Consider the following 22,942-nt stretch of genomic DNA (forward strand, 5'->3'; position numbering starts at 1 on the left):
AGAAACGTGAGATCTGCATGTAATGTCTCGTTAATAAATAAATCAAAGCTTATTTCACCGTTGGGGATTTTTCTAACTGAAGCGATAATTATCTGTGTCGCCTCAGGGAGTAATGACACAGCTGTAAAAGTCTAAAGCGTAACCAGTGGGAGGGTCCGGCTGCTGAGACTCAGTCACTGCAGCTCCACTTTATAACAGTCAGAGGGCAGTTGAGCTAACGTTGGTATCGAGGCTTCAGGGGAGAAGCAGTGTGTTTCTTTATTCAAACTTTAATTCCAGGATGAAGCAGTGGATCCAAACCTACATCTCAAATTCACACTTAGTTCTTTCTGCAAATTATAATAAAACAATTGAATCCAGATTCATTTATCTAATTGATATTCTATTGTATCCCTGTTTATTTAAATGTGTACATTCAAGTGATTGACAGATATTCACTACTGGTCATTTAGAGCTAATGGAAAAACCAATCAGTTCCCACGAAGGGAACCAAGGACCCCCCCCCCCCCCCCTCCTCCTCCTCCTCCAAAGACAATACTGACCACCTGGACTAATAGTAAAGAGGGTGTGCGTGTGTGTGTATGTGTGTGTGTGTGTGTGTGTGTGCGTGTGTGTACAACACCCATAACAGTATTGACTGGTTGTAATGTGAGAGGTCAGGACACAATAGCACCGTGACTCTGAAGACCTAACACCGTGCTGAGAGAGGTCACAACTACGTGTCACACACACACACACACACACACAAGCACACACACACACACACACACACACACACACACACACACAGACACACACACATGCCTCAAATTGCCCCTTTGAGTACAGAGCACATGGGGTTAAAAATTAAATTAAGTCTTTGTATATAATTCACTGTACAACGGAGGTTTCACAGCGGCAGAAAACAACATTTTCAACATGTTTACAGGTTTGAACCTATTTACAAAAATTTTTGACTTTTCTCACCATCAACAATGTCAAAAAAGACCAAACGACAACTGGGATCTGTGGCTGATTTCAAGAAATGGAAACTGGTAAAACCCCTAGAAATGTAAATGTGATTAAACGGAAATAAAAAAAACAGTTTGGACTGTTACCATGTTCAGTTGATGTGATTCAGAAGAAAGCGGCTACATGCAGGGTCACATCTTCATTATAACTGTGATATGAATATGCTAATTGTGTGTCTGGGTGGGACATGTTTGCAGCACATTAGACTTGATGCAAATCTTCTGAGCTGGCTACAAGTTGACAGTTAGTCCGTTGCTGTGTGAGGGGAATCCTTAATCCTCCAGATGATTAGCATGAAATATTTGTGTTCACAGATTTGTTTCCCAGATATGCAACGAGCCCATTGTGCAAAAAAAAGGATCAGGCTCATTTGAATGTAAGACACAACCTCCATTGTAACAGATCTACTGTCTCAAGGTTCGACTGTTCACCTGACGTTACTGCTTCTCGATCCTAATCTGACAACTGCAGCCAGAAATCCATTCATTCAGTTCTATAAAGTTCTACAGTGTGAAGGACGTTTCAAAATGTGTGTGTGTGTGTTGTGTGTGTTTGTGTGTGTGTGTGTGTGTGTGCACTCTTTGTTGATGAGCTCCAGCTGTCTGGTAGTACAGTTGTTCTCACGTTGCTGTGATCAAACAATAGTGACAGACACTCCTGTGCACACAAACACGGACGGACACACACACACACACACACACACACACACACACACACACACACACACACACACATCTCTTGTGTTTTGCATTGTACTCATTAAATGTTGTGTTGGAATCCACTGAACACACTGTTTATCATTCAGGACCTCACACATGAAACAAACCGTAACAATCAGCAGTGACACAAAAACGTCACAAAAACCGACCGGCGGACGTCACTGACATGGACACATGTTCTGCATCTGCATGAGAGAGTCACAACTAGACTGTAGTTGAATGAAGATCTTACTATCTAGAAATCAACCACAATCACACATAACAATGCAGCTGATAATGGGATTCAACCATAGACTGGATATAAAGATGGACGACTCGAGGAAAGAGTCTTTCAGTCGTGACGTTTCTCCTCCTTTTTAACTGCATCAGATAACTGATTAAAACTACCGGACAAAAAGAACCAACATCTGTGTGAAGAGAATTATCGAAAAATAACAGAAACTATCTTTACAAATCCATATTTAATGTGCAATTTACATTTATACTTTGGTTAATGTCCCATACATCAACATGGAGGAGGCTGGTCACCAGGTGGAGAATGAAATGCTCTGGCTTCACTTCAGAGGAGCTGTCATGACGTCCATCTTCAGTTCACAGATTCAATATATACATTCACTCTTCATCGTAAGTTTGTGTGTTGAAATTTAAGATATTTGCTTTCCTTTGAAAAATAATAAAACAGAAAGTGAAATAGTTCCTTCCACAGAGAAAAGCTCAACTTCCATGAAGCATTAAATATGAGACAGTCTGTGAACATCACTGAACATCTGTGTGCAGTGATGTGATCTGCAGGAGTGTGTGGAAAGAGTAGAGAGTTGAGATAACTGCCACAGGACAGTGGCTGCTGCTGAAAAAACAATAATGTGAGAATCTATTTTTCCATTTCGTTTGTAATGATGATGTTTTTTCCCCTGACTTGTGGCCGACTGCCTTTTACGTAATTGTTTTTTTGCAGCTTCGCGTCTTGTTGTTTTCACGTTTCACCTTCTCAACAGCATGAATAGGTTTCATTGAAGCTTCCTTCATTCCTGCGTTAAAACGGCTGCATCGTGAACTTGTTGGGTCGGTGGACGGCACACGTGCAGATCTTCAGACTGACGGTGGCGTGAGTAGAAAGTGGATTTGGCTGCTGAGGATAGAAACGCTCGTGGTTGGTGAGATACCTCAACAGCTCAGTGTGAACCGAGGAAATGGAAAAATAGACGTGGTTGCTCTAATAGATGGTCTCTACAGTGTGTGTGTGTGTGTGTGTGTGTGTGTGTGTATGTGTGTCTTAACTGCCACATGAGGTCAAAGTGAGGAGTGGAAAAACAAACCGACACTCACAACTCTGTGAACAAACAATTTTCCTGAATATAACTGAATGTTTAAATATATTTTACCTTTTCTAACGCGCTTTGTTTTGCACTCAAAGTGTTTTAAAGTTTTTTTTAATTGCACATCGACTGTCGCTGCTTTTCTTTCATACAAGTGGATCAAGTTTTGTTTTTGCAGGTATTTCACAGCTTAACTGAACCATAAACATTTGTCCCTCCCCTCACTGTCTCTAATAAAATATAAACATAATAGCTACCTTATGACATATTTACGACACATCTTAATTATTAAGTCAATGTTTGAGCATTTCCAACACGTCTTGTTGATTCCATGCTGCACCCACACTACACACAGATGTCACCTATATCATTAACAATAGCTCTGTTGTGTACAAGAGTCCCAGAAGTTCACAACAGTGTGAGTCCTCGTGCACTTTACCCTGAAAGGACCCTGAAGCATCTTTAATGACTCATATCTATAACTGCATCTTTCCTACTGTGACGTGCTTTCACATTGCAGCTCAAAGTCAAAGGTGGGATGAAAGAGGGTTGCAGGTTTGAAACTCAGTCAATCTAATGCAGTGTCTGTTCTGCTTTTGAGGGTCTCGGGAGGAGCTGGATCAAATCCCAGCCGATTCACACATTCAACATTTTAGAATATCCAATGAATCTCACCCTGATCTGTCTTTGGACTGAGGGAGGAAGCCGGAGCACCTGGAGAAAACCCACTCAACCCGGGAGAGAACATGCAACTCCACACAGGAGGGGCGGGAATCGAACAGGAAACCTTTTTGCTCTGAGGCGACAGTGTTCCACCAAATCAAGCTGCAAATATGCAAGATGGTGGTGTTTGGATTCAAGATATTTCTAAAATCTACTTTCAAATCAACGCAACAGGAAATGAGTGCAAGAGGAACAAACGGTAAACAATTTTAGAATTTTTTGCTCGTGCAGATTTGGTCACTCGTGCCATTTCATACTGCAGCTAAGTGAGATTTGCATCGGGGAAGACGAGACACGTTTACTGACAATAACAGAACAAAAAGCACTGACTGGTTTTAAAACCTGCCCTGAATCTAGGACTCTGTTAGTTTCACAAACATGACCCATTGACATTTTCTCCGAAACACTACATTTTCAACTTTTCATTGCTCTTGTTACAACCCCCCCCCCCCCCCCCCACACACACACACAAACTCCTCTCACATATAAATGAAACTCGCCGCAAAACACACCTTAAAATGTGATATTTAAGAGACAGGATGCAGATAATCAGATGAAAGAAGTCGAGACTGTAGAATATGCACTCGGTGTTTCCCCAGCTCGAGATCAGATGGGGTTTTATTCCCATGTACAGTAAATTCACTGCAAACACATAATATAACTCCACCCAGCTCTGTTTACCCCAACCTGCAGACAACCGTTATCATGGGGCACTTAAGTCAATATTACACACAACGACGCTAAATCATTTGTGGTAGATCATCATCATAAGAGTTGACAAACAATATTTCACAGCATTTTAAATGTTACAAATGAGCCACCGGGGAAATAATCAAATCAACATTGATTCTGACTGATGAAAAGAAACAAGATCAATTCTCTCACCATGTTTCTCCTTGAAAACATTTGCTATAAAGGCAATGATCACAGATTGTAAATAAAGATGGACGCCAGATCTCCACTTCTACCCTTTGTATAAAAGCGGAGCAAAAATATCAGACTAACACGAATAAGGGACCGAAACCATAAAATAAAACTAAATATGAATTTAATACAGAACTTAAAACTCTGTTTAATGCAGTTGAGGTTTTTCAAAGTTGGATAGATTATTGGAAACAAGCCTGACATATATGTTTGCGATCATGTGACAGGTCTGCTTGTTGGTGATTGTGTGTGAAGTTTGCAGAGCAGTGGGCGGACTCAACACGAGAACTTAAGGTTTCCTCTACCGACATCAGACGACTAGTGGAAAACTGGTAACACACACACACACACACACACACACACACACACACACACACACACACAAACACACACACACACACACACCAGAAAAACCAAACACGGAAAACAAGTGTCTGATGAGACTGAACTCTTTTTGAGAACACAGAGAAAAACATTTTAAAAGTAAAAAATGTATAGAATCCGATTCTTTGAGCAGAAAAAGCTGCAAACACAACAATAACATAGTCACGTCTAATTTCCATCCGCCTGTTATCACACCAGATAATATTATATACTAATGTAGCGTATTTACAATAATCTGAATTTGGAGAATCTGATTATTTCCTGTTGGTTCACATCATGGGCACATCAGTCTTTTCATGTACTGATCACGTATAAATGTTGGTTTAAGTTACTTTAAGAAAAGTGAATACGGAGAACAAAGTAGTTCAGGATCTGCAAACAGCAGAAATATTTCATTGGAATAAATAAAACAGAATAATTAACCACAAGAAAAAAAGAAGAGTGAAAGGGATTAAACATCAGTAACAACATGAATATATAAAATCTATAATGTTTCATACACACCGACCATTCTGTTTGCGGTATGTGTAAAAACCGTTAGAATGAGTCTGTTCACTTTCTGACACTTATAGTAAAATCTTACACAAGTTGAGTGAAAAGACCCAAAAGACAAAGAGATTCTGCTACAACAAAGCTGCACACTTTTCATCTCTGTTGTCTGTTACACACTGTGAGGGTTTAATATTTGAACACAAAACCCTGTTTCACACTGTCGCTGTTTCAAAGAGTGAAGCTGCCTCCAGCCAAGCCGATCTTCTCTTCTCTCTCTCTCTTTTCTATCTGTTACCTCATCTCTCCATCTTCTTTTTGATGATTCTTTTTTCTTCTCTCTCTTATCCTCCAAAGCAACTCTCTGCAAGTGTGTGTGTGTGTGTGTGTGTGTGTGTGTGTGTGTGTGTGTGTGTGTGTGTGTGTGTGTGTGTGTGTGGGAGGGTGCAGAAAAAAGGTTAGAAAGGTTACGGTGTTACAGGTGTGAAAGAGTGTGTTGTTTTCTTTACCTTGACAGATTTTTCCGAACGTGCAAAAATATAGAAAAAAAAAATATCCACCAACATAAATCGCAAACACATGCATGCAGACACACACACACATGCACAAAAAAGTGAGTGCAGGAAAGGAAACACACACACAAACACGTGCACACGCCTGTACACGTCACTCCCTCCATCACAAAGGAAGTCCCCATACATTCTGAAGTTGTGTATTTTGGGGGAAAAGCACATGCACACACTCAGACACACACTCATAAGAAATCATACGTGATCTGTTTCTGGTGTTTGTGTGAAAGCAGGATAATGTTATAATGTGTTTGTGGGAACATGGTCCTAATATTATGAGCATCACATTCCAAATTTTACAGATTATTGATGCATTGGTCGCATATCTGACGATTCTTTGTAAAAACATTAGTCGAGCAAATTAACAGCTGATAACATCATACTGTGTCTATTGGTGTGTGTGTGTGTGTGTGTGTGTGTGTGTGTGTGTGTGTGTGTCTGACAAGAGGACAGATGTTTTAGATGCTTTAGATAAATATTTGTGTGGTCGCATACCAATCACTTTTCTCACAGATTAATGTAACTTGAAAACGTGATGACGGTCATCTCATGAAAACCAAAATGAGCTGAGCAGAAATGGGTCTGCATATAAAGAGGACAGCATCGTCCTCACTGCCCCCTGGTGGCTGGCTGCAGTATAGGTCATACACCCTCTCTCCTCCATGTTAGTCAATGGAACATGGAACAAGCCAGAATTTGAGTGGACTTGGCTTTTTGATTCCACGGCTCTGCTCCATGATCCCTACTGACGAGATATTGGCCCCAAGTCACAGAATTCTGGATCGTGGAGACACGTCGTCCATCTTTATTTAAACATGATTTCAACGTGTACAAATGTTCTATCTTCTCCTTCCCATGATATTCTCTCAAATTTCTTTTAGTACTGTTTTAACATGCTCGACTAAACACACACACAGAAATAAGAACGCGTCCTTGACTGAGTTGTGAAGAGTCATCTTGTGGAGAATCAGATGTTTTCAGACGTGTCGGCTCGTTGTCCTCACTTGACCTGAACATTTGATTTATGTGCTTCTCATGACTGTTTTCATTGAGATAAGTGGGGAGTTAACCTAATTAAAACATTACTTCACCACACATGTAGTAAACTTGGCCACCGCCAAACAGACAGTCACCAAACATCCCCCCACCCCCCCCCCCCCGCTGTGTTTTTAATGCGAGAAAAATCAGATTTCAGGCCGTTGGGAGTGGTCACTTGTGCATTGTGGGTCAACAAAGGAGTTCTTTGAACCGCGGAGCTGCCAGGCCTTGTGATGGAATGTGAAGACTGATCGAGGTCACAGAGTTCAGCTTAAAAATCAGACTCACAGGCCAGAGATGCCCACGGTTTTACCCTCTCTCTTTAAAATCCTGTTTATCAGAGAATCGCGGAGATTCACTCAATTTGAGAACGTTCGTTTCTCTCTGTCTGGAAAAGCAGAAGAAGCCGAATGCAGCCAGCTCTGAAGAACGCAGCAGGAGACTGTCTGGAACACTCAGGTGACGGGTGGCGTCGGGGTCAAAGGTGCAGGAGCCAGGACGCAACGTTCTCACATACGGCACCTCCTGATAACTTCAGGAGAAAGTTCAGGAGTTCAGTGCAGGTCTGAAATCTGCTTTGGAAACTAAATATTAAATCTACAACATCGTCACAGGTTCACAAGATATCATAATTTGAATTATCTACAGTGCTCTAAAGCAAGCTGAAGCTGAAGCTGAATTTGAGCAAACACCATATTTTGCATTCAAAAGAAGAAGTAGGATCACAACTACAATATCTAAGATTGTAAAATGTCAATGATTTGATTTATTATATAATGTTGCAATTTGAGGTATTCGAATTGTAACTCCCAGATTTGTGGGATTTTTTTGATTGTGTGTGTGTGTGTGTGTGTGTGTGAGTCTGTTGTTACCTGGTGGTAAAGATGAGAGACTGATCCCAAAAGTGTCTCAATCACCACCTGGTGGCCGGCAGCAGTATAGGTCAAAAACTCCACCTCCTCCATGTTAGCGAATGGGACGTGGATCAAACTAAACGGTCAAACTACACCTACATTTTTTCCTCAAAGCTGGTTTCTGTTATTTTATTAAATTCTTATCAGACCAAACAATATCCACTTCATGTAAACAAAGACTTTGCTGCACTATGACTGTTCTAGAAACTCTTTATTTCACTCATACACAATAAACAGTGTTGTTCAGTTGATGATTCACACCTGTAGCTTGAGACCAAACACGAGGACTGAAACACTGCAAGCCAGATACGAGTTAGTGGAAGTGTTTGACACGTGTCCTTTTCATCTGAGCTTCCTCAGGAGTGTCTTGTGTCTCAGAGTGTGTTTGTAATCCCGCAAAAGACATACACGAGTGATGTGGTCACACACACACACACACACACACACACACACACACACACACATACACACACACACACACACACACACACACACACAGTGGCATTATGCACCTGGCTGCAGCTTGACAAAAGTTTATCAGCAAGCGAATCTAGTGTAAACCAACAACGCAGGTGTCTCGCTCCTGTGTGTGTGTGTGTGTGTGTGTGTGTGTGCGTGTAAGATGCTTTTTCAGTAGTGCAGTTCTGCTCTTCAACACCGTCTGTGTCTTAAACAAGCAAAATAATTCGAAATGAAGAAATCAGGAGGAAAACCTATCTTATGATTTGTATTTTAAGATTTTACATTTTTCAGTTTAATGTTAATGTGTCAATGACGAGTTCATTTCAGATCATTAATAGTGAATCTGCTCGTTTGGAAAGTGTGAATGTTTCTGTGGCTGTGATCGACAGTAGATGTGAATATCTCCTGATCATTGATTATTGATATGCTCCTCCAGACAAACAGATGAACAGTAAACTCTCCCTCATGGTGTTTACAGTATATTCAGTTCTCCAGGGTCAAATGGGCTCCCCCATGTGGATCAGACTATCGCCTGAGAGAGAAGCCAGGAGGCTGCTGTGTGTGTATACACTGGTTATACAGACAAAGACTGTATACCTGTATGGTTATTAAGGCCTGTGATGGCCGCTGCACCTTAAAGGTTATGATTTCAGATTATTATTTACCTTTAAAACCCTTTGCTTTATCACAATGTTAATTACTATCCTGCTTGTCGTCCTCTATCCTTTCAACAACCTGGCAAAAGGCTGAGCCGCTGCAATTTTATCAGATAGACGATCAGCTGATAAAATAAATATTAGAAAAGTTTCTACTCTTTGATATCAGTGTTTTTAATCTGCATCATAAACATGTAAATGAGTCGGCCTCTAATTGTTTTATGTGTTGACTGAACAATTAGAAAGAGAGGGATGAAAAGATGGAGACAAAGACGATGAAGACTCTGTCCTGTGGAATCTGGTCCAGTCTGGGACGGAGACAAGAGGACAGACGAGTACTGACAGAACTTTCCTCCTCTTCTTTGGTGTTGAATCAAAAGTGAACAAACAGAAAAACAAAGGGTTATAATGTGTGTGTTCGTGTCATCACAGAAACAGGGGAAGTCCTTTTTTGTGTGTTCGGGGATGCCAACCTCAGAGGAAACCCCTCCTCCGCCTGCCTCCCACGCATCCACCTACACAGTGGAAACTTCTTTCTGAACAAACACACACAAAAACACACACACACACACATGCATGCACATCACAGCTGCCCGGGGGAGGGTTTCAGATGATGTAACACGCCTTCGGCAGCCATAATGGGAGTCAGGTGTTTGACGGTAACAATATTCTCTATAAATTAGAGTATAACTAAATATGTGTTCTGTGCAATACCTGGTTTGAGGTATCTGTGTTGTACTTTAAAGTATCGTCATTGTATTTATCTAACACTGATATTTACTGGTTCATCTACAAATTAAGATTCTACCAATAAAACTAATGAAATATGATGCATTTTACATATTGACAGTGATTGATCATTTGTAATTCTCTTACCTTTTCCTCGTCTTGAATTTAAGCAAACAGGAAACAGAACTACTTAATCAGATTTCTCACTTTCACAATGAAAATTACTGAACGCATCTCACTTCACCAGCATCCTGAGCAGCTCTACTTATTATTTACTCACTATTACTAATCCTTTCTCTCGTGTTATATCATCCAGTGCAGCTCTGTGAGGCCAAAACAGGTTTGTCAAATAACATCTGATGAGAATAACAATGTAAAAAACACTTTCACAGAACGTCTCTTCTGCTGAAAGGTAGATATCACATTCCAGCTTCATGTTGATCCAACACTTTAGATTTGCCTCAACGATGAATCTAAGGAACTCATATTTTACACAAGCACCTAATTGGAAATCAGCTATTTGAGGGACCGAAGAGTTTTTATGAACTCATTGACGCACAAACTGTTGTTGTGTAAATGACTCATTTCTAAAGTAATCAAACCAAAGATCAGCTGTTTCAAAGAAGCACAAACCCAAAGCACAATAGAGATGGTAGGTTCTAGGACACTGATCAAATAGATCCAAACCCACTGTGTGATGTTACAGACGCACACGCATGTCACATGTGAGGATGCTACTGCAGCAGCGGAACAATGCAGGGCTCCCCGTGTGGGGGCCGACAGTCAGAGAACGGGATGTTCTCTTTGGTGAACACACACTTCATAGTCTTACATGCACACACACACACACACACACATACCACAAACACGTAGGTGTAGCAGTAAGTCAAAAGGGAAATTTACCTTCAACAGTCAGTGTCTGCTCCAACGAGATTTCTGTCACCACAATTATTAATGAAAAAAAACTAGTTTTTCCGCACTTTCACTTTCTTCTACCACCGATATGAAAATGTGTAATCACAAGAAATGTTCCTATTTCAATTAAAAGTTTCAGTATCACTAGTTCAACAACATCTTGAATATTGTTTATCATTAGATCTAAGAACAACAACAATCTGCTCACACACATTTTTATTTCCTTCTAGTTAAACCCAGTTTTTCTCTCCAAGCATTGACACGTTCTCACAGTCTAGTACTTTTCCTCTGTTTCAACATTTGGTTTGAAAAGAAAAGTTTTTTCTATGTGTGAGATGATCCAACATGAGTCTACTGCCCCCTAGTGGCTGGCAGGTGAAGGGGAATAGAACAGAACAGATCAATTTGAACAGAACTATAGAGAAACAGAAGAACAGCAAACAACACAATCGAACCAAACAGAGAGAATCAGAAGGAATAATTTGCTTGAATATTATTTTTAAAAAATCATACTTTTGTTTCCATAGCTTCCACATCATGTAACCGACGGACTCCACAGCTCTGATCCTATTCCTCATTCCAACAATTCAAAAATAATTACATACATTTTAAACATTAACATTGATATATGGAATTTTCTATACATGACCCGTCAGAAAGTTATTGCATGGACATTATATTTACAGGCAGTGGAAGTGTGGTGATCCGATCAGCGAACACAAAGCTGGACACAGAGTAAAGCAGAGGTTCACATTCCTTTTTCACAGGTGCTATTATTTCCCAGGAATATGTTTCATCTAATTCCAAGTACATTAAACTACCTTTTCAGCATTGATCTTACAGGTTTATCAGAAGCGGCTGAATACAAGCAGCAGTGCAGCCTTTATGTTCCACCTCTCAAATGTCAGGGAAGTCCGACTCCTTTCTCCTCCCTGAAAAACTCCTGTAGTTTCACTGGTTATTTCCCAACAGATTTTTTTGTTGGTTTGTAAGTAGTGCTGTCAGGAATATGTGGTTGTGCGTTACAGTCGCAGGTTGTCTTAAGTTTACACGATGATGTGTCGGCCTGAGGGAGACGACATCATCCTGATACACAAACATCAGCATGTTAACTTCATCGGATAAGTTTCCATTTTAGTTTTTGTGCGTAATGGCGTTAAGGTACGGAGATTTAAGGCACATCACAGGCAAGGTGAACGTTACATTTAAAATTCAAGTTAAAATTCAAGTTATATGTAAGTGTGCATTTTTCACTAACATGTTGTTTTTAAGCTTGATTTGTCCTTCACTCTCTATAGGCTTGTCGGCTCAAGGACCATTTCATTGTATTGCTGTAGGCAGTGCAATGTTCTTTCACAACGAAAGTGTCTCTGAAGTGTTTTGTTGAGTTTTTGAAAATGTTTTCTTCATCGACATAATCCTTTGAGTACATAAGAAACTCTTTATAATCAAAAGTTTAAATAAAATGTATAATCTATATAAAATTGGTGAGAACAGTTTGTGCGTCTTCACATTATTAAAACTTTTTTTTTTAAATTTGCAGAATTTGGCTTGTATGACGTAAGAGAGCCCTTTTTCTTCACAGGACAGAAAATCCACATTGAACAACAAAGATGAAAAAGAACCTGATCCTCGCGTGTCACAGTCACAACAAACAGCAGAGTCTTTACAACGGGGCTGAGGTTGTTCCTCTTTGGTTCTTCTGGGAACTGTTCTCACTGAACCTGAGGTCTCGGATCCAACGCCCCAGACACACCAGCCACAGACGATGCACGTCCAGATAGCACCACGACTGTTCTTTCTTTGTAAACCCATGGTCCAGCAGAGGTGAGGTGCATCATATGATTCCCTGCTGAGCGGCGACAGAGGCACAGCCATTCGGATCTAAATGAGCAGCTGAGCTACACTTGGACCTGCGGCAGCGGCGGACTAACATGGTGGAGATCAGGACCGCGGAGCTGAGGAGGAAGCAAGCGCCGCTGAGGAGGAAGGTCGCTGCGTAGTCACCGGTCCTGTCGACCAACCAACCTGCAGACAGACACAGAGGAGGGATGTGAACATATAGATAGAGAAAGAAATACAGTTTGTGATGGACAAAAGCTATTTCTCTATTATGCTTATATATTTTTTCCTACATGTCAGATTTAACCCTGTTTAATTGGTCAAATCAAGACACTTATTCACTCTTTTCTGGCATTTTAGAGACAAAACAATGAATCAGCTTATCAAGACATCTGGGGTCGATGCAGGTGCCTCCGAGCTGATGCTTCTCATTAAAGTGAAAGATGCCAGGGAACCGATTATGAGAAACTAAAACGGTAATAATCCTAATGCTGATCTCAGTTTTGTGGTTTGTATTTCAAGATCTCAAAAATAATGTTTCTCGATAACGCTTTCTCAATAACTAATGTTTGCCATTTGATACCCACTCAAAACTTCCAGCAGTTGTAATAATTCAATGAGCTCTTACCTCCGATCGGCGGGCTGATCAGGTAAGGGATGGCGTGCAGGAAGTAGACCACACCCAGGCCGGAGGTGAGATGGGTGGAGCCCACGATGTCGGAGGTCACCACCGGGATGAGCGCCACGTACGCCCCGTCAAAGTATCCGTAGAGCACGGCAAACAGGGCGAGGAGCGAGAAGGAGTGGAGCAGGGGGGCGAACATGCAGCAGAGGCCCTCAAAGCCGAGCGCCACCATGAAGCTCAGCATGCGATACTTCTTCAGACACCTGGAACGAAGGAGATCTATCAGTATCCTCATCAGTGTCAATCACAAACACACAAACACAGAGGGCACCTACTTCCTGTCTGTGACCCATCCGAAGGTGATGTTCCCCACAATGCCGCTGACTCCAAATATGGACATGAGGAAGGCGGCGTGCTGGTGGTCCACCCCCACACTGAGGGCGTATGGGACCAGGTAAACCACTGGAGCGCTGCAGCCGTACGCCAGGAACAGGAAGGACACCGAGAGAATCAGGAAGTCGGGCATCACAAGGAATCCATACTCCTTGGTGGACTCGAGGCAGAAACAGCGACTCCTGGATGAAGGGTTCGTGTTCACTAACGCTGGAGGAGGGCTGACGGCCTCCGGTTTGGGTTTAGAGAGTTCTGAGTCTTCTGTCTTCACATCTGTCTTGTCAGCTTTACTGCTCAAGATCATAGATTCGATTAATTTCATGTCCTCAATCGTGCTTCCATTTGTTAATTTGGCCTCCGAGCGTTTGATCTCCCCGAGCACCGTCTCCGTTAGCTTGTTGCTGAATAAAATGCACTCAGCCATCTTTACATCTGTCGGTTTGTCATTTTCCAGTCTGATGTTTTTGAACGCTCCGTTGGAGATGAGCAGCCGTCGAGTTTCCTTTAAGTTGCTTATTTCCAGCTGCTTTGGCTCCACCTGGCGGCCGTCAGCTGGAACTTTCTCAGTGTCTTTTGTGTCCAGCACTGTTGTCAGGCAGTCTTGCTCTGAGTTAGTCAACTTCTCGGAGTTCCTGTAGATGGATGAGAAGCAAATGTTATAAAATACATTAAATTCGATCAAAATATCCCTGTGACGCTAGACCACCACATTGGACGTTTGCACCCATTTTGAAGATATTCCCTCAAGGTGTTCTGGAGATGTTTCGCTCAATAGATATGTGCGTCCATACAGACTGAGGCAACAAACTGTTCCTGTCTCAGACACAGGAAAACAAGCTGTGGTCGTACGAGACTATTTTAATCCAGGAACAGAGACATCCTGTAGTCATCAGTTTTAGCTTGGGAACCTCCTTTGTTGGACATTTGCACAACTTTGCTCTGGGCACTTTGTGAAGATGATATTAATACATCTGTGACCTTTCAACAGATAAAAATAATCATCAATGAATCTGCAGTTGCAGCTCGAGAACTCACTGAAACAAGTCATCAGAAGATCTTTTCCTCTGATCTGAGCACTTACCTTTCACCTCTTATCTCCAGCGGCTTCATCAGAGCTCCCACGACACACAGGTTGGCAACAAACCCTCCCAGGATGAGCAGAGCTCCTCTCCAGGAGTATTGCTCAATGAGCAGTTGGACGACAGGAGCCAGGATGAAGGTCCCGATGCCGCAACCTGAAGATGAGGTGAGAATGGATTTGATGGGTTGAAACAACAAGAAGAGTCGAAAAAGAGGAGAACCAGAGAGGAACTTAACAGGCAGACGAGAGAAACGTGAAAGAGGATGATAGGGTAGAGCAGATGAGACAGAAGAGGGAAGTATAGATGACGAGAGGAGAAAGCAACAGGTAAGCGAAGATGTAAGTACCGGACTGGGCGATGCCATAGGCCAGAGCTTTCCTCTCATTGAAGTACCTCCCAACCATCGCTATGGCTGGTGTGTAGCTGAGAGCAAAGCCAAGACCTGCAGAGGATGAATGAGAAGGTTTTCCAGTTTGGCAAAAACGTGCCAAATGTTGCCAAATCTGAGCAGAAGTGGTTTGGTGGTAAAAAAGGATGTGACACAGGAAGATTCAGTTTCATCAACTACAGCTTAATTCCTCTAGTCGCACTGTGGAGAAGTTAGAACAATTCAACACAAAATACACATTTAAAAGTCTCAATCTAAGGATTTAAATCATGTCAACAACAGACAACAGTAAATCTGCAATCACATTTGAGTAGGCTTTGGTTGCTGCAGGTTAACGGTCCATGTGGTGGCGGGACACTTTATTATCTGCATTCATAAACCTGTAGTTACACCCAGTGTTAAACTGTAATCATAAAAACAATCAGGAATATGTGTCGGACATGTTTGAACCTGTTAAATCCCACGACTATTCTTTTACCTCATTATTCAAACTACATTAATAAGATGTGATGGACGATTCTCTTGTGGAGGATTAAAGAAGCCTCGCCTCCTCTTTCTTCTCTTATTGTGCTTGGTTTCACATTTTGTTAATTTCTCAATGGACATTTCTCCTGATTGAAATGGATTTTCCAAGGACAGATATTGATAGAGTGCCCGTGTGTCATGATCAGCTTGCGTACCTGTGAGGATCCCCAGGGACGAGTAGAGATATTCCAGACTGGAAGCGAAGGAGCTGAGGACGAACCCGGCGGCCGACAGCAAACCTCCCAGGATCACCGTCGCTCTGCAGGACACTCGGCTCCCGAGGAAACCGCCCAGAGGAGCTGCACACACACTTTGAGTTAACCACATCATTTATTATTTATAGCATTATTTATTTTTTCAGCGTGTACTGATGTTTTACCACATAGCATGGTGGTACAGTCGATCAGACTGTGGATCCAGGCGGTGGTGGAGTAGTCCTGCTCAAAGTGCAGCTGGAACTCCACGAAGAAGATAGAAACACATCTGATGAGAGAGAGAGAGGGGAACGTTTGATTTATTCCATTTCAACACAGCAGCAGGTGTAACACTGATAAAGAACAGATTGACTTGATACAGGCTGTTTATCGCCCCCTGTCTGTGTGTATGAGAACAAAATAACTTGAAAACACATGGACTGAGTTCCACCAAACTGTGAGGATTTAACTTGGGAGGGTTTCTGCAGATGATTAACTTTTGCACCTGATCAGTCGAAGGTCAACAAAGATAGGCTCAGAAAAATGCCTCTCTCAACAATAATGTGGCCAGAGACACAATCTGAAGTTTATATTGATTTAAATTATACGCCATCATATAATGAGTGATGTCATGAAGAAGTGAGAAAGAACATTAGGGATGCTATTGGACTACAGACACAACTTTGAGCAGATGTAGATCAAAACGTCCTTTATAATCACAACAACATCGTGACATCAGAAATATAGTGTAATCGTGCATTACCCTTTTCAGCCAATAAGATTTAGATTAACCAATCATTTGTCATCAACCAAATCATCGCCTGATAGGTTAATAAACAGTGAAAACCTTGTCTCACACAGAACAGGAGATATTATCCAGTTGGATTGGAACAAATAAGAGTTCGGTTAGAGTGAGTAAATCAAGACAGAATCACTTTAAACTCTCTGTTTCATGTCAGAGAGAAAGTCAATATCCAAACACGCTTCACTGTTATGTCATGATTTGTTTGGTGTAATAAATATGAAAGGATTTAGATCGTATAAGGTGTCAGTTCCATGTCAGAGTCAATAAAGTGCAGTTGGGAGCAGAGTTTATCAGTTTATGGCCGTCAGTCAAATCCACAATCTGAGGGCTCTGTACACCCTGACCCATCTGTTATGACTCCGATCGCCTGTTATGTAAAAACCAGAAACTCCTAGACTTTCAAAAAGCCATTAAGTCAGTGGATTGATAAGATCACACATTAAAATCATAAAATCATTAAGACAAAAGTGATTTTACTTTATGATCTGTGTTTCTGACTGGAGACAGAAATAAATTTGTCGCCAACAGACATGATGGAGGAAATATTCAGATTCTTCACTACACTCTAATACACTGTAGAATACATTGTATCAACATTTAATATCGGTATAATGGGATGGGGGAAAAAACAGTGTTTAATCTAATGACAGCAAATTATAAGCTGGATGGTTTTTATTGATCTTATTACATGATTGTTATCTTAATTTAATTTCCTCTCATTTCGGGTGGCACAGTGGAGCAGTGGTTAGCACCGCTGCCTCACAGGAAGAAGGCTCTGGGTTCTAACCTGGTTGTGGGTTTGTTTGTTAGTCTCTACATGTTGCTTCCCCTTGTTGTAAGGATCATGGATCTTTGTGGGATGTTTGATGCCGTCGTCTGTTCCCTGTTCCCCTTTGTTCTCTGTCTAGACTCCCTCACCATATGAAAGACTTGGCTGGAGCTGTGGGAGGAACATGATCCCATCACCAGCTTCCCTCCGGCAAGAATGTTCAGGGCCTCAACCCTATGTCTTTGCGGAGCAGGGTGAAGTGTTGTCCCCGCTATAAGTGCAAACTTGTTTTTAAGTGTCAGGTGTCAGTTGAGTTGGGGGTGGGGGGGGAGGTCGATGGTCTGACTGTGCAAACTGATAAACATGGAAACTTCTCCCCAGGATTTTTAAAGCCCCAGTGGAAAAAAGACAACCTTGATTAGCAGCTTACAGGTTTGAGCTGAGTGTGTGTGGGAGGGGGGGGGGGGGGGGGGAGTCCTGCCAGGTAATAACACAGAGGGGTTTCAACAAGCTGAGAACATGAAGCTTGACCTCTGTGCAGAGCTAAAGTTTAGTTGTTTAGTAGATTTGATGAAGTAGCAGATGTATCTGTAATCCAGAAAATGAGGTTCCAGATGAAATATTCTCCCATTCAACATCACTAGATACCGGCCGTGTTTAGGTGATCAAAAACGTGGCGGTTCTGCCGGATTAGAGGAGTAAGGGTCAGGTTATGAAACCATGACCTCCAGGGTGTGAAGGTTTGAACCCGTTCCTTCTCTGTATTTGTCTTTCGCTGAACTCAGCTTTGTGGCTTAGCAAAAAAAACAAGATAGGAAAGGACCGTAAAAGTAGAATCACCACCCTGCTGTTAAAAGCCTCCGCCGCCCAGTGCAGATGTTTTCTCCAGACGCATGTGAGGTCATAAACCTTGACCTGTGATAACCAAATTCTTATCAGGTATTTGAGCCTAGGAGAGCATTTGCAGGTCCTCATGTGATGTTGTGATCACAATAGCAAAGTGTGTTTGGTGAGGTGTAACCTTCACAATTTAATCACCAAAATCAAATCAGTTCATCTGTGAGTCCATCTGAAAGTTTGTACCAAATTTGAAGAAATGCCTTCAAGGCGTTCTTGAGATATCTTGTTCACAAGCATGGGACGGACGACCCGAGAACATAAAACCTTGTGCCACAGGTTTTGCTCGTAACTCATTGGATTAAAAAACGTGACAACATCACCTGGTCACTGCCCGGATGCAGATGGTGGCGAGGAAACAACCAGCAACGATCATCCAGCCCCAGCCGCCCTCGGGTGGTGTCGGGACCCCAGTGGTGCTCCTGCCTTCTTTGGGCTTCTCCTCCTTGTTGACTGCCATCGCTCCAGCTAACCACAAGGCAGATTGGCATCGGTGTTCTCTTCCTCGGACACAGGGGGGCGCTGGAGGTCAGAACTCCTCTGCTCGATGTCCTCTGCTTGTCTCTAAACGTAGAGCACGTTTTCCATTGGCCGGGTTGAAGATCTGAATAGACCTGAAGGAACCATCGTCCTTCCTGTTCCTCCTCTTCCTCCGTCACTGAGGAACCACAGAAATTCAAACTTTTCAGATATAGATTTTTTGAAAGATTATTGAAAAAGTTTGCAATGTTAGTTATGAGACAAAAATACATAATAGGGCGCCGCCCTCCCCCAAAAAACCAGGGGAAAAGATGATAGTGATACATTTAGTCAATTATAATTGTCCTTGTTATTCTTTAAGACAATTTGTCCCGCCTGCTGCCTCTGGACATCATCGTCCAATCAGCTGCAGCGTGGAGCCCAGTTCAATAGAGCTCAGGAGATCTCAGGCCCTCACTTTCATCTCAACAACACTCGAGAGGAGCAGAATCAGTTTACACCAGATGAACCTGGAGTGAAGCTTGCCTAGAGCGCCAAATGTGCTAGGGCCGGCCCTGTGTGAGACACCAGGAGCGGTGTGTGCATGTGTGTGTGTGTGCTCCTAGACAGCACACACAGACACAAACAACACAAAAACACACACAGGCCCCGCCCCTCTCACTTGCTCAGAGACACACAAGTAGTGAGATCAAAAGGAGCGTTACCCTGAACCTTCCGGTCTGTGACTTTGTAGAAGAACAGTGAAAACACAGTTAGTTCTCAGCTGATCAGGGATCAGAGCACAAGCTGCAGTTTCTGTTTCCTCCTCCACTCTGACCTGCTCTTACTGGGACTAACACACACTCATCACTGGTTGTCAGGGACCTCGTTCAGCTCATGAAGTGACTTGGTGTCTGTTCGATTCCTGAGTTTTATGAGGCTGCAGTTTAAAGCATCATGGAAAAATGACTCGTCAACATGTTGTGCTCAGAACAACAACAACAGCAGACGTGACGTGACCAGCGGAACTCGATGTTGCAGCGCGCCCAGCGACACGCAGACATGTATATACCCATTAAACAGGAAACCTTAGAACTCATATCAAATCCCCAGCCCCTGAGAAGTGGGTCAGGAGTCTCCTCAGGACCCCGCGTGGGACTTTCTAGATGTTCAGCTTTCTCTGCGGAAATGTTAAAGTATGGCCCCGAACCCCAAACCGTTATAAAGCGCTCTGAGCTGCGGTACGACATGGTGCTGGTACAGAGGTGTGGTGCAGATGAGGCAGCCAGGTGTTAAGCGTGTGGTGAAAACAAGCTGAAAAAACAAAAACAAATGCTGTCAAACCCCAGATCAGGTGTCAGCTCCGTGTTCCCCGGAGCCGGTCCCGGTTCAGCGTGTCGGTGGCTGGTAGCTGGTGGCTCCCGGTTGTTTGCATCTGTAAGTCGGACCCTGAGGAAAACGCTCCCCCCATGTTGATCCACCGCAGTAAAGTGCGCCGTCATGTGTGAACGCACAGTGCAGGCAGATGTCCCCTTTTGTTTTGCGTGTCTACTTGTGCATTTACGGTAAAGTGGTACAGAGGGTTGGACCGGCAAAAAAAACTACAAAAACACAATATTTTATTTATAGTCTCTCATTATAGATATATATTTATCTACATGGTGAACTGCTCATATCAAATTTCATGTGCCTTTACTGCACAATTAAAGGGAAAGTCTGTGAAAAAGGCAGAATGTATTCCTAAAGAAGTCATATTTGAACGCTCATTAAAAATATTCCATGAGAGGTTATGAATCATTTCCAGTGGATTCCTCTGCATGGTTTCTCGGACTAGTTTCATTTCTAATTTCATGACTTTTTACTGCTGGATCTCTCTCATTATTTACTGTGATAACGAATCAGGGCTGTGAGTGAATGGGAATAAGATTTGAAGTGAAATTAAAGAACTGAATACCTGTAGTTGCCAAACAAGTGGTCTAATTCCCCCCCATTGTTTCTTTTGCGTTTCATTTATTCCACTCTGTCTCTGTGGCTCCTCATGGAGACCCTTACTGTGGGTAACAAGTTCACTAGTGCAATCAAAGTTTACAAATCTCAAGTTTACACACTCCTCCTCGTACGTGTACTAGGAAATGCTAATGCTGTTATAATTCTTTAAAACAAATCAAATGAAAATGCCTTTTACAGGAGTTTGATTTTGAAAGTCTCTCCAGAAATTATAACAGTGACACTCAGAGGTGGCCTGCTATCATTTGAAGAGGAATGAGTCTGGAAATAGGAGGTTTATTCTCTCAAGGAATATCTTTAGTGAGCATCCAAAACTGGTTACATTATTAATTGGGCCATTTTCACAGACTTTCCCTTTCGCTAGGACATGTGATTTCATATGGGCAGATACGCCATGAAAGATTAATCTCTATCAAATGAGAGATTATAACTAACATATTGTGTGTGTGTCCTTTCTTGCTGCTCCAACTATCTATTAGACTCTACCGTAGAGGCAGAAGTAGACACGCAACACAAACCCACACGTGACGGCTCACTTCACTGATCCTTTCAATGTGTTGCAAACGCCTGATGGATCGAACCAGCAGCCGTGAAGCCGCGAGTGTTTGCATTTGAAAAGGACTTCACATCACCTGGGCTGCTTGCCTCATTCAAGCTCTGAGCAAACAAGCTGAGCGTGCGCGCGAGCGCGTGCACGTGTGTTTGTTGATAGGAAGATACGAGGGGGCGGAGACCTTGGTTACAAGAAAACTAAGAAACAATAAAAGCAACAAAGACGAAACCGACTCAAAAACTCAACGAAACACGCAGAACCGACATGTCTGTGCTGCAGAACGCGGCCGTGCAACGTCCAAAGGTTCCTGTGCAGCCGCTTCTGCTCGGTCATCTGCTCCATCCAACGCTTATCTCTCCAAACTAACAGGCTGTAAAGTTTGCATGTGTCTGACAGCTTGTGTACAGAGAATGTCCCTTCTGCTGCAAAGTAAACTGGCACCAGGCCAGTGCAAGAGCCCAGTGTACAGAGATTAACTGGAACTGGACATCCCACAGTGTCAGAAAGAGAAAATTAAAAATGTAATAACTTGCGATTTACAGCAGGATTTAATCACCTGAAACACTTTGACTACTTACAACGATGTTGGTCCAGTGGATTAAAACAGAACTGGGCGTTTCAGAGGAAAGGATGAGTGAATCTTTCGAGAACACAAAAGTAACGTTTTTTGTGAAAATCGTGAATAATGGTTATAATGGTTAATGTAAAGTTTGTCTGAAACCAGATGGGAATCCTGAATCAGCTTCTTGAAGCCGGTGCTGCACATGTTTAACTTGTGATCTGATTTGTGATCTAAAGTTGGAATGAATCTCTTAAGTAAAGTATTTACAATGAATGGCCACTGCAGGCGTTTAGTTTTTACACTTTGACAATTCATTCTGTAATTTGTTGTAATTCACACATTTCCACGCGTTGGTTTTCCTGCAGCTACTGTTCATTCAAAACTAAATAACCCAGAAAGAAACAAAGGGTGAGAGACATAGACTGAGTCTGTGAGTGCAGGACAGAGAGAGAGAGAGAGAGAGAGAGAGAGAGAGAGAGAGAGAGAGAGAGAGAGAGAGAGAGAGAGAGAGAGAGAGAGGAACAAGACAAAAACACAAAAACAAGTGTTGACTCACATCAGCTTCTGCTTCTTCCTCCCGTGTCACTGCTTGGTGGCTCCAGTGTCCAGCAGCAGCAGCTCGATCCCAGCAGCGACCCAGTGACAAAGGATAAATGGAACCTGGGAGTTTTCCAGCTGTGGCCTGGGAGCTGCTCTGCCATGGAACATCTGCAGCTGCAGCTCGAGGTACTGGAGGGGGAGGAGTGACGTCACACCACCGCGAAACTCCGTGTTCCCGAACACACGTTAACTTGCGCAACGCGTAAAACACACAGCACGCTGCACGCGTAAAGTGCCCACGAGGCCTTTTGTGTGTGACTGTGTGTCCGCGCTTCCATTTCACGACTTCGACACCACGTTTTGTGCGTAAACTCGCTGTGAATCTGAACTTGTCCGTGCACCGGGGGCCCTCCAGTAGGTGGCGCTAATGATGCAGACCCTGGAGCTGAATT

At 42.6% G+C, this 22,942-nt stretch overlaps 1 protein-coding gene across 2 annotated transcripts; it reads right to left on the minus strand.

Annotated features, from left to right (window-relative positions):
• Positions 1 to 11,050: 11,050 nt before the first annotated feature.
• On the minus strand, positions 11,051 to 22,792 carry LOC128453628 (monocarboxylate transporter 12-B). Of its 2 annotated transcripts, XM_053436627.1 has the most exons (9): positions 22,507 to 22,788; positions 18,693 to 19,027; positions 16,084 to 16,187; positions 15,860 to 16,003; positions 15,138 to 15,233; positions 14,791 to 14,944; positions 13,652 to 14,341; positions 13,320 to 13,579; positions 11,051 to 12,877 (listed from the first exon to the last, which is right to left on the minus strand). In XM_053436627.1, exons 2-9 carry the CDS (start codon positions 18,827 to 18,829, stop codon positions 12,687 to 12,689), a joined length of 1,776 nt encoding a protein of 591 aa, XP_053292602.1. In that variant the 5' UTR covers positions 18,830 to 19,027; positions 22,507 to 22,788; the 3' UTR covers positions 11,051 to 12,686. The 2 variants fall into 2 exon arrangements, with proteins under 2 accessions (XP_053292602.1, XP_053292603.1); XM_053436628.1 differs by lacking the exon at positions 15,138 to 15,233 and having other exon boundaries at positions 22,507 to 22,792.
• Between the last annotated feature and the right edge of the window lie 150 nt (positions 22,793 to 22,942).

This window comes from Pleuronectes platessa, chromosome 12, assembly GCF_947347685.1.
Source record: "Pleuronectes platessa chromosome 12, fPlePla1.1, whole genome shotgun sequence".
Taxonomy (NCBI): domain Eukaryota; kingdom Metazoa; phylum Chordata; class Actinopteri; order Pleuronectiformes; family Pleuronectidae; genus Pleuronectes; species Pleuronectes platessa.

Coding starts and splice junctions, on each gene's coding strand:
- LOC128453628 (XM_053436627.1), bottom strand. CDS start 18,829: ATGGCAGTCAACAAGGAGGAGAAGCCCAAAGAAGGCAGGAGCACCACT. Junction 15,234..15,859: donor GTCCCTGGGGATCCTCACAG/GTACGCAAGCTG, acceptor CATCCTCTGCAG/GTCTTGGCTTTGCTCTCAGC. Junction 14,945..15,137: donor CTATGGCATCGCCCAGTCCG/GTACTTACATCT, acceptor CCTCATCTTCAG/GTTGCGGCATCGGGACCTTC.